The sequence below is a fragment of the Drosophila albomicans genome, chromosome 3, assembly GCF_009650485.2.
Source record: "Drosophila albomicans strain 15112-1751.03 chromosome 3, ASM965048v2, whole genome shotgun sequence".
NCBI lineage: Eukaryota > Metazoa > Arthropoda > Insecta > Diptera > Drosophilidae > Drosophila > Drosophila albomicans.
Window position 1 is genome coordinate 8,726,233 of NC_047629.2, and position 11,482 is coordinate 8,737,714.

Genomic DNA, 11,482 nt, shown 5'->3' on the forward strand with positions numbered 1-11,482 from the left:
ATATGTATGTATACAAAGAATAAACAAATTAAAATTCTTTAAGCAATGTCATGTACTATAATATTTTAAGTACAACTTTTTCTATATACATTTTATAGTTGAGCAGTTAACCAATGATCCATAACCCAAGCATCGCTTGAATAGCATTAAGCCAAACATAATTGTGTTTGCAGATAGTAATATAGTAATTATATTCACATTTATACACTTCGTAAGCACATTTATTAAATTCTCTCCACTTTCAAATAGATGCCCGAAGCACTTGAAATTAGGAAGCTCTTTACATCATATTTGATGGGTATAGTTGTCTGATCACACACAGAGAATTTAAACTTTGTTATGAGCTTGGAAAGTCCAATGCGAGCCTGCATTTCCCCAAATCGCATTCCAATACAGTTGCGAGGTCCATCACCAAATGGCAGCCACTCCACAGAGTCACGGTTCTTCACTCGCTCGGGTTCGAAGTTGTCTGGATTGAACTCATTCGAGTTAGGATACAACTTCTCATCACGATGCATGGCACCAGCGGGAATTAATACCGGCATGCCCTTCTTGATGACATAATTCGGATAGCCGGGCACAACAAAATCCTCAAGGCATTCGCGGTTAAGTATAGGAAGCACAGTCCACAGACGGAGAGTTTCTAAAGCGAAAGAACGCCATTCTGATAACAAATAACCGATTTCTTGTCAATCAAGTAGAACTTACCTGATATAACCTGACAGAGGTATCCCATTTCCTTCAGACTCTCATAGGTCAACTCTCCATCATGTTTTGCCAGCACTTCGTTGCACTCCTTACGCAATCTATCCTGGATGTCCTGACGCTGAGCCAGTTCGTATAATGCAAATCCCATCGTAGTCGACGACGTTTCAAATCCGGCACTGAAGAACACAAAAGCCTGCGCTGTAATTTCTTCTACTGTCAAACTCATACTCTCCCCAGTCTCTGATTTCATTAAACGATTGTTCTTTAGGTCAATCAATTGATCCATGAAATCATTGCGTCTAATATTGTTTTGCTCCCTAATTGCGATTGTTTCTTTCACAATCCGCAAGAAAAATTTCTCAATGTGTTCGGGAGTCATTTTCATATGTATACGTCTCGAAAATTTGGGGAAACTGTTTAACATCATGATGCCCAATATATTATGGCGTAAATCTGTTAAAGACTTTCTGCCCATAACGCGAAACTCCGCTTCGGGATCCTTGAGACTGCTGCACTCAATGCCAAAGGCACAAGTTCCAATAACATCTGTAGTGAATCGTGCCAAAAGCTCCCTTACTTCAACAACCTCAGATTTCGCAACCATATCGCCGAAAACATCAATGAATTCATCACTAACTTTCACGACCAAGGGAAACATGTGTTTAATCTTGCCAGAAGTAAATGTAGACGAAAGTTTATTTCTCATCGACTTCCATTTGTGGCCATCCAGTAGAAAGAGCTGCCCAGACAATGGATCATCCTCGGGGTTGTGAAAGAATCCTCGATCCGTGAACTTATTGAAATCCTTAATAAGAATGTGTTTCACCAAGAACGGTTCCAATATGAAAACTGCTGGACGCAGGAACCAATAAAAGCCAGCAAAAGGTCCTGTTCCTCGAAATTTAGAATAATATTCCAGCCAGATCTCAGTGAACGAGCGCGTAGTGTGGACGCCTTTCAAGTTACCCAATATTGGATGTGGTGATTCACATGGTATGCCCAGGTTTTGCCAGTACTGCTGGCTGCGTCGAAGTCTTATAAAAAGATAGCCAAGCAGGGCTATCAACACTGTGATTAACAAAATTCCGATTCCCATGATATTGGGTCTTCGACAACTAGTTGTATTATTATAATATATATCAAACAAATTCAAGCAAAGAAAACGCAGAACGACCCGTGTACGATGTCAATGAACCGCTGTTGACTACTGAGAGCCTCTCCGATGGGCGCAGTATTTTTAAAGGCAGTTAAAGCTTGCAATGTCACTCTGATAATTATTTCTACATCGCAACATGCCGATTACTTAGAAGTAAATCTACAAGTTTTAGTATAAATAAAGCAAACGTAATTTGAACAGTTATTGACGAATGTGACACCCTTTGTCCAATATTCACATTATAATAAATAAAAATAAGAAACTCCGCGAAATCTATCTATCTGATGCAATTTCTAACTTGATTGTTGCTATGAGCAATAGATGGCGCTAATTCAGCTTCATGACGCTTTAAAAGCTTTGTTGTTTATTTAATTTTCGTAACACAAATTTATAGATGAAAAAAACACTCGTATAGAATTAAGTTTTGAAAAAAATAAAGATTAATTAGTAAAATTCATTTATGAAACCAGATAATTTAAGAATGTGTAGTACTATATATATGTATCTGCACTTCTTTCTTATTTTAATTCATATAAAACTGTTCAAGCTTGAACATAACAAGTTATACAAATACAAATGTACATATTATGTGCGTAAATACTTTTAATTATACCAAACTATCAAAAGAAATTTCCGTTTCTACCTGCATTTTTCATGCGAGTACTTGAAATATTAGCCTTTGTCAAGATCTCCAACAAAATAATTTGTATCTTTTAAAAGTAACTATTATTTTATATTATTATAGTTGCAGATTTTCAATAGTTTTACCTACATAATATTTTTGTCTAAATATAAATGTATTTTTAATTAATTATTTTAATTAAGCTCAAGTACTTAACTTAATTCTTTTACAATGTCGTTGTCAAATTCTGAAAACATTCAAGTACATTTTAAAATTCATTATCAATACAATAGTATGTTTGTCTTCGATAAGCTTTGATCGTTGCTTTAATATTGCAGAATTAAAAATTACTTGTCGTATAACGATATAATTAGCCCTAAACCAGATTGATAAGTCTTAAAATGTCAGTAATCACAATTTTTTGTGGTTTGCTATCAGCTTTATTGTGGTAATTTCATATCATACCTATAAAAGATTTTTAAGCGAAAGTATAACAGAGTTAATTTAGTTGAAGAATGTGATAATAATTTTTATTGATCCTGTTTGCATTTAACAAATTTCTGAACCAGAATAAGATAAAAAGCTCGTTAAAGAAATACAAAACCATTGCAGCAACGACTTGTCCAGAACTAAATAAAACAATAACTTTAGCTATTGAGTATAGTCTTGAAGACAAGACATCCTTTAAATGCGCTCCACGTGCAAGAAGATACCAGATTCACTGTTTAACAAGAAGCTGGACTTATTATACTTCATCGGTATAGGAGTCTCAGCACACACGCTGAATTTAAAGTTCTTGACAAGCATTGCTAAGCCAATACGAGCCTGCATTTCTCCAAATCGCATTCCAATACAGTTGCGGGGTCCATCACCAAATGGCAACCACTCCACAGAGTCACGGTTCTTCACTCGCTCAGGTTCGAAGTTGTCTGGATTAAATGTATTTGGATTGGGATACAACTTCTCATCACGATGCATGGCACCAGCGGGAATTAACACCGGCATGCCCTTCTTGATGACATATTTCGGATAGCCGGGCACAACGTAGTCCTCAAGAGCCTGACGATTCAGTATTGGAAGCACAGTGTAAAGACGAAGAGTTTCTATGATAAAATATTCGAAATGAATAGCAAGAAGAGTCATTTTAAATAACAAGTATTTACCTGATATGACCTGATTTACGTAAACCATATCCTTTAGTGCTTCATAAGTTAGCTCTCCATTATTCGCTGACAACACCTTGTTCACTTCATCCCTCATTCGCTGTTGTATATCAGGATGTTGAGCCAACTCGTACAGTGCAAATCCCATTGTGGTGGAAGAGGTTTCGAAGCCAGCATTAAAGAACAGATATGCCTGAGCAGTCACTTCTTCAATGGTTAAATTCATACTCTCTCCAGTCTCTGACTTTAATAGATTGTTGTTCTTCAAGTCAATCAACTGATCCATAAAATCATTGCGCCGTATGCCGTTCTCCTCTCTAAAGGTAACCGTCTCCTTCACAATGCGCAAAAAGAACTTTTCAATGTGATCTGGTGTCATCTTCATGTGCAATCGTCGAGCCAAATCAGGATAACTAGATAGGAATGCCATTCCAAGGCGACCATGTCGCATTTCACTCAACGCACGCCGTCCCATAACCCTAAACTCAGCCTCGGGATCTTTAAGACTGCTGCAGTCAATGCCAAAGGCACAAGTTCCAATAACATCTGTGGTAAACCGCGCTAGCAACTCCTTGACCTCCACAATCGATGACTTTGCCGTCATTTCACCGAAAACATCGACAAATTCATGACTCACTTTGACAACTGTGGGAAACATGAACTTAATTTTGCCAGAGGTAAATGTCGATGATAGTTTATGCCTCATGCTCCTCCACTTGTGTCCGTCGAGTAGCACCAAACGACCAGAAAGGGGATCATCCTCAGGGTTGTTAAAGAAGCCGCGATCCGTGAAGTTGTTGAATTCTTTAATCAATATTTGCTTCACTAAAAATGGCTCCATTATCAACACTGCCGGACGACTGAAAAAATAGAAGCCAACAAATGGTCCCATGCCCCGGAATTTGTTGTAATACTTCAAGAAAACTTCGTTGACGGGAAGTGTAGTACGAGCTTCTTTCATGTTGCCCAATAGAAGATGAGGCTCTCCGCATGGTATTCCCAGCTTCTGCCAGTACTGCATCCTGTTCCGCATGCTGTGAAAGACGTACCCAAGCAGCCCCAGCAGGGCTGTGAGTAGCACCAAACCCACTCCCATGGTCACTCCAAAAGAAACACTGAGCTCTGACTGTAATTCTCCGAGCTCCGCAAGCTACTGAGAATTTGCACCAAATTGTAGCTGTTTTAAAGGCAGATTACTCGTTCTTGCTTGTCGCCAAAATGACAAACATTGTTTATATCAGCTCTACGATTAGCAATTGAAGCACTTATGATAAGAAAGCTAATTTTGGCAACGCCTGACAAACATGAAGTATGCAACAGGGTGAATTAAATAAAACAATGTTTTAAAAAGACCGAAAATTTCGAACGTTTTTATAAAACATTCGATTTTATTTGTATACCCGCTACTCATAAGGTAGAAGCGTATTATAACTCATTATAGTAGTACATATATCGATATACCAAATATTCATTTCGGTATATTAATTTGGTATATTTTAACGATAATGCCGCACTGTTCCGCTTTTACATTACATGTATCAAATGCGGATGCACACTCGATTGTAACTTTCTTACTTTTTATATACTAAATTAGTGAAATTTACGCAGTTCCATCACCCTGTTTATTTTGCAATCAGCCGAGTGGGCTATATAAAAAAATTGTTATCAGTCAGAAATTTGTGTGAAAGCAGTAACAGGTGTGAGCGAAAAACATTACTGGACAAAAAACAAGTATTTAGTTTTGTCATGCTCGAAAGCAACAAAATTATGAGTCATCCTCAGTTCAGGGAACGGAGAGTATTCGGTCCCGACCTAGCCCAATTCACTTTTCTAGGGTCTAGGTTGGGTATTCATTACATTGAATGCGAAAAAATTTCTAAAATACCTCGAAAAATAAATTTTTACGTAATTTTTATTTTTATACATAATTACAATAAAGTTTGTAGCCTTTTACACTTTCTCCACCTTTAGATGGATACCCGAAGCACTTGACACCAGAAAACTCTTAATATCATATTTACTGGGGATAGGCGTTTGCTCACATACCAAGAATCTGAACTTCGTTAGGAGCTTCACTAGACCAATGCGTGCCTGCATTTCTCCAAATCGCATTCCAATGCAGTTGCGAGGTCCATCACCAAATGGCAGCCACTCCACAGAGTCACGGTTCTTCACTCGCTCAGGTTCGAAGTTGTCCGGATTAAATTCGTTAGGATTGGGATAGAGCGCCTCGTCACGATGGATCGCACCAGCAGGAATTATAACTGCCATCCCCTTTTTGATAACATAATTCGGATAGCCTGGTACAACAAAGTCTTCCAGGCATTCGCGATTCAACACAGGCAAAACAGTCCACAGACGAAGAGTTTCTAGAGATTATACAATAATATTTTGATAATTTTACGCCTTAGAGCACATTGACTCGTCATTACCCGATATAATCTGATTTAGATAGGTCATCTCCTTTAGAGCCTCGTAGGTTAACTCTCCATTATGCTTGGCTAGAACTTCATTAATCTCTTCCCTTACTCGATCCTAAATGTCCTGCCGTTGAGCTAGTTCATATAACGCGAATCCCATTGTCGTTGAAGACGTTTCAAATCCAGCTGTAAAGAAGACAAATGCTTGGGCAGCAACCTCTTCTATGGTCAAATTCATGCTCTCGCCCGTCTCAGATTTCAATAAGCGATTGTTTTTCAAGTCAATCAGCTGATCCATGAAATCATTGCGCCGTATATTATTTTTCTCTCTGTACGAAACATTTTCCTTTACGATACGCATAAAGAATTCCTCGATATCTGCTGGAGTCATTTTCATGCGTATGCGTTGTGCGAATTTTGGAAAACAATTCCTTATTATAATTCCCAGTAAGCCATGACGCTGCTCGGTTATTACTCGACGTCCCATCAATCGAAACTCTGTATCCGGGTTCTTGAGACTACTGCACTCAATACCGAAAGCGCAAGTTCCAATCACATCCGTTGTGAACCGAGCCAAGAGATCCCTCACTTCAATTACTGAACTCTTTGTAACCGTATCGTTAAAGACTTTTACGAATTCTTCGCCGACTTTCTCGACTGTGGGAAACATGAATTTCATTTTACCAGACGTAAACGTTGATGAGAGCTTATTTCTCATTGATTTCCATTTGTGACCATCCAAAAGGAAAAGCTGCCCCGACAATGGATCGTCCTCAGGGTTATGGAAGAATCCTCGATCGGTGAACTTATTGAAATCCTTGATTAAAATATGCTTCGCCAAAAAGGGCTCCAACACGAATGCAGCTGGAGTTCGGAACCAGTAGAAGCCAGCAAAAGGACCCGTTCCCTTGAACTTGGCATAATAACGCAGCCAGACCTCTGGAAAGGAACGTTTCACCCGAGCGCCTTCCAAGTTTCCCATCAGCAGATGAGGCTCCTCACATGGTATTCCCAGATTTTGCCAATGCTTCAGACTGCTACGCATTAAATAGAACACATAAGCAATTAGTCCGAGGACTGCACTCAGAAGTATAATTCCAATATCCATCTTTGTCTTTTACTGGTCTACGGGTTTCATGAGCAAGTTTAGAAATTCACGAATATACTGAAAGCTTTCTGCAAAATGTTCATTCTTTTAAACATGAGCAAGCACAAACAAAGTCACTATGACAAACATGTTTTTTATAAACAGCTGATCAGCTGAGAGGATTATAAAAATTACACTGTCCGACAAAATTAGTATGCATTCACTGCCTAATATATCAACGCACAATTCAAATGGTGAAGTCTATGAGGCTGCATTTATTTCACAACATAGTTTTCTAATTTTATTGTTGTTAATCAAAAATTGATTATGTCTACTCTTATCATACTATCATACACTTTTATCAGATAATAACTAAATTTACTTAAATATATTGAGTGAATGAAAATTCTTCCAACTAAACGTCATCTGGCGCATAACAGAACTCTATGAAAAGGAAAACTAACTGATGACGAATTTCAAAGACAAAGCATTAATATTTAAGTAGGGCATCGTATAAACAAATCCAAATAATGACTTTTAAATAATTCTCAAATGTATTCGCAACAATAAGAGTTTTTTTTTCTTAATTATCAGGAAACTTTGAATATTAGTTATATAAAAAAAATTTTTCTTTTGTAAACAAATCTCCTGATAAAATATAAAAATAAGATTGAGTTAAAACAACAAATTTGATGATAAAATGAAAAATTAAGATAAAGTTGAAATAGAACTTTAAAAAAATTTAAATATTTTTTAGCAGCTCTTTTTGGAAATGTTTTCCAGGGCTAAGTTAAACTTATTTTATGTAGCGTAGTGTTGTATAGCGGAAGGTCAACATTTTCCATTTTATCCACCAATTTAAATTACCATTTCATTTAATGAGTGTCGTAGGTTGGCAAGTTTGCAACACAGGCTAACAAAAAATAAAAATAAAGTTTTAGGTATTACAAATTTTTATAAATTATAAATTTATTTTTGGAATGTGGAAGTAAGAAATGTTAAATATATTAAAAAAAAAAAAAAATTGCAATTTTATGATTGTGAGACACATTTTTAAGTGAATAAACAACAATAAAACTGTGATTAATACGTTTCCCAGAGTCGACCATACCCAACCAAAGCTTTCTTATTGATATCATTATACGGCAGTTGATTAGATTTCGAGCACGGATATTGGCTGTAACAATAACAACAATATAAGCACTTAGTACAGAAAAAGTTTAACAGCTTTTATTTTGTTTATTTATGTGACCGTGTTTTGTTTGGTTTTTTTTTACGTTTTTGTGTGTGAGTTTTGTATTGTTGACGTTGTTATTGTTGTTGTAGCATTAGACCGCTAATTAGACGTGAAATTCAGCGGCTATACAAAACAAATGCATGGTAAGAAAAAGCTCCGACTATTTTATCAAATGAATCGAGATTAAATGGACTTTGGAGAATAAGTTGAATTGGATTGTCATTGGAAATTTTTGGAATATTTTAGGTTTTAATATATTAAAGGTGAACAATTAAATAATATGTTAGCGAATTTCGATAATCTTTAAAAATGTGTGTATTCATTTAGTCATAGAGCACACTCATTTTTTTTGCACAGTGCAACTTTATTGAGATAACCCCACCTCAACGAGAATAAAATAGGAATTTCAACTGTTTTTTTATCTACCAAAAAAAAAACTAATGAAAATAAAAGCTGATAACAAACGAAAATGAACTTTAAATTGTATGAGTTTGTTATATACTATAAACAGATCGGCTATGTAAGCTTAGCAAAATACCCTACAATGAGTTTAACTTAAATGAGACGCTCCAATTGGATTATTTTTGATTATACTCGCAAGCATTCATATTCGCATTCACATTGTTGATTCATCCTACACATGAGACTCAGACGGATATTCAACTACTTATGACTATTCAACCTGGCCTCAGACGAACACCCACACTTAAGCCGGTTAGCAGTTGAAGCCAACTCAATCCATAAGCAGCAATAACTTTAGTGTAGCGCACTCCAGCCAGCAATATATGAAAAGCTCCCAATGAGACGTGAGGAGACGCGACGAGACGCGGCAACACGACTGTTTGGAGCGTGTCGTAAATATGTATTTCTCAATTGCAGTCAGTCGAACAACACGGGTTGGTAATGAACGTAACAGATTCAACTTGTCGCTGAGAACGCGACCGCGGTTCGACATTAGATCACTGCTAACGAGTGCGACTACAAATACGAATACGAGTGCAAGTGTATGAGTGTGAGTGTGAGTGAGTGACTACGAATAATTTCCGGGCAGTAAGAATCACTCACTGGCCAAAAAATTGTGAATAACCCGCTTACATACTTAGTATACACATGTGTCGGTTGTTTTCGCATTCGCTTTCATAATTATAGCCCGAATTTGTAACTGCCATCAAAATGCAAAATATGTGGATAATTTTCATGATTCTGGGCATTATCGTGCTCTGCCTTCTCCTACTCTTGATTGTGGCACTCCGTTATCAGCGTGACTATTGGCGCTATCTCGGCATACCGCATGAGCGCCCAAAAAAATTGTGGCCCATCATGAAGCAACTAGTCACGCAGAGCTTAAGCACCGATGCCATGAAATCGGCCCATTACACGGCCATCTACAACAAGTTCAAGGGCAGCGGTCCCTTCTGTGGCTTCTACGCCTTGTTGCAACCCCGAGCTTTGATCCTTGATCGGGAGCTAATTCGTCAGATCATGGTTAAGGATTTCTGGAATTTCAATGATCGCGGCATTTACTGCAATCAGAAAACGGATCCGTTGTCAGGTGATCTGTATGGCTTGCGAGGCAACAGCTGGAAGGAGATGCGACAAAAGCTGGATCCTAGCTTTGAGCGCGATCGCATGGCCTGGCTCTATGGCAGTCTATACGAGGAAGCGGAGCAGCTGCTTTTGGTGGTCAGTACCACGCTGATGAAGCAACAACACACCACACTTCATATACAGAAGCTAATGCGACGATATGTTATCGCAGCCTTGGCCAGCTGTGTCTTTGGTCTGAATGCCGAGCACCGAAAAAAGTATCCACTGGAGAAATTTGAGGAGATGACTGAACTGGTGTTGAGCACACGCAAGCATGGCTATCTGCTCAATCTAATTATGATTCGGTTTCCCAATTTCTGTCGCCGATTGCGCTTACGCCTCACACCGAAAGAGGCGGAAGTTTATTTCCTCACGCTGCTCGAGGACATTGTGGCACAACGTGAAGCGTCCGGTGTGCGCTGTCAGGACTATTTGCAACTGCTGCTGGACATCAAAGCACTCGAATTAACCACACACGAGTACGAGGCAGACAAGGAGTTAAATGCCCATCTGCAGCATGAGCTGGCCGCCCATGCATTTGTCTTCCTGAAGGCGGGATATGAGCAGACAGCCAACACATTGTCCTATGCGCTCTACGAGTTGGCTGTCAACACCGAAGTGCAGTCGCAGGTGAGGCAGGAACTCAAGGAGGTGATGGCAAAGCATAACAACAATCTCAGTTACGAGTGCATTCAATCCCTGACACTAATGGGTCATGTCATAAACGAAACCCTGCGAATGCATCCTATTACACCGTACATACAACGACGTGTCCTCGAGAACTATGCGGTGCCAGATCATCTGAAGTATACGCTGGTCAAGGAACTCTTTCTAATTATTCCCACCCATGCCATACACAACGATCCCGAGTATTATCCGGAACCAGAGCGCTTCAATCCCGACCGTTGGGGCAGTCCCCGAGACTCGTTACAGGTGCAGAGCACTTGGTTTGGCTTTGGAGCCGGAGCCCGAAATTGCATTGGACTGCAATTTGCGCAGCTTCAGCTACGCTTGGCTCTCTCACTGCTTATCCTAGAGTTTGAGTTCACCTTAAACTCGAAGCGACCTCTGGTCAACATTGACGATGGAATTGCGCTGCAGTTGACGCCTCTGGGCGTGGTCGAGCCTGGACTGGAGGAACGAGCTCTTTAACCAAATCATCGGTTGTGTTACAGTCTACGAATAATGAATTTAAAATGTGAACAAAGTGGTATTACAGGCCCTAACAATAAATAAATTAATTTAAAGATATTAAAACACAGAAAGAGAAGAAAAGCTTAATTTGAAATATATGCAATAAATTTAAAAGCAATAAAGAAGCAAATTTAAATCAATAGTACAAATATAACAAAATGAAAAACTAAAAATGAATTCAAGTTATAAAACTGGTAATCATAAAAACGAATCCACAATTTAAAAAGTTATCAAAATCAAACGTGAGAGTCAAATAAATGTAACTACAACATTTAAATATTTACCATTATAATAACATGAAATAGATT

At 38.3% G+C, this 11,482-nt stretch overlaps 3 protein-coding genes and 1 pseudogene across 3 annotated transcripts; 1 reads left to right on the forward strand and 3 right to left on the reverse strand.

The window, feature by feature from the left end:
* Nucleotides 1-190: 190 nt before the first annotated feature.
* Nucleotides 191-1,863, reverse strand: LOC117566349 (probable cytochrome P450 6a21). Its single transcript, XM_034245835.2, has 2 exons — nt 709-1,863; nt 191-643 (listed from the first exon to the last, which is right to left on the reverse strand). The coding sequence occupies exons 1-2, from the start codon at nt 1,802-1,804 to the stop codon at nt 225-227; spliced, it is 1,515 nt and encodes a 504-aa protein (XP_034101726.1). The 5' UTR covers nt 1,805-1,863; the 3' UTR covers nt 191-224.
* Nucleotides 1,864-2,985: 1,122 nt separating this feature from the next.
* On the reverse strand, nt 2,986-4,809 carry LOC117570013 (probable cytochrome P450 6a21). Its single transcript, XM_034251429.2, has 2 exons — nt 3,650-4,809; nt 2,986-3,589 (listed from the first exon to the last, which is right to left on the reverse strand). The coding sequence occupies exons 1-2, from the start codon at nt 4,743-4,745 to the stop codon at nt 3,171-3,173; spliced, it is 1,515 nt and encodes a 504-aa protein (XP_034107320.1). The 5' UTR covers nt 4,746-4,809; the 3' UTR covers nt 2,986-3,170.
* A 746-nt stretch (nt 4,810-5,555) lies between these two features.
* LOC117570014 (probable cytochrome P450 6a21) lies at nt 5,556-7,268 on the reverse strand (annotated as a pseudogene).
* Nucleotides 7,269-9,269: 2,001 nt separating this feature from the next.
* LOC117567437 (probable cytochrome P450 317a1) lies at nt 9,270-11,401 on the forward strand. The gene has a single exon (XM_034247446.2). It carries the CDS (start codon nt 9,567-9,569, stop codon nt 11,130-11,132), a length of 1,566 nt encoding a protein of 521 aa, XP_034103337.1. The 5' UTR covers nt 9,270-9,566; the 3' UTR covers nt 11,133-11,401.
* The last annotated feature ends 81 nt before the right edge of the window (nt 11,402-11,482 follow it).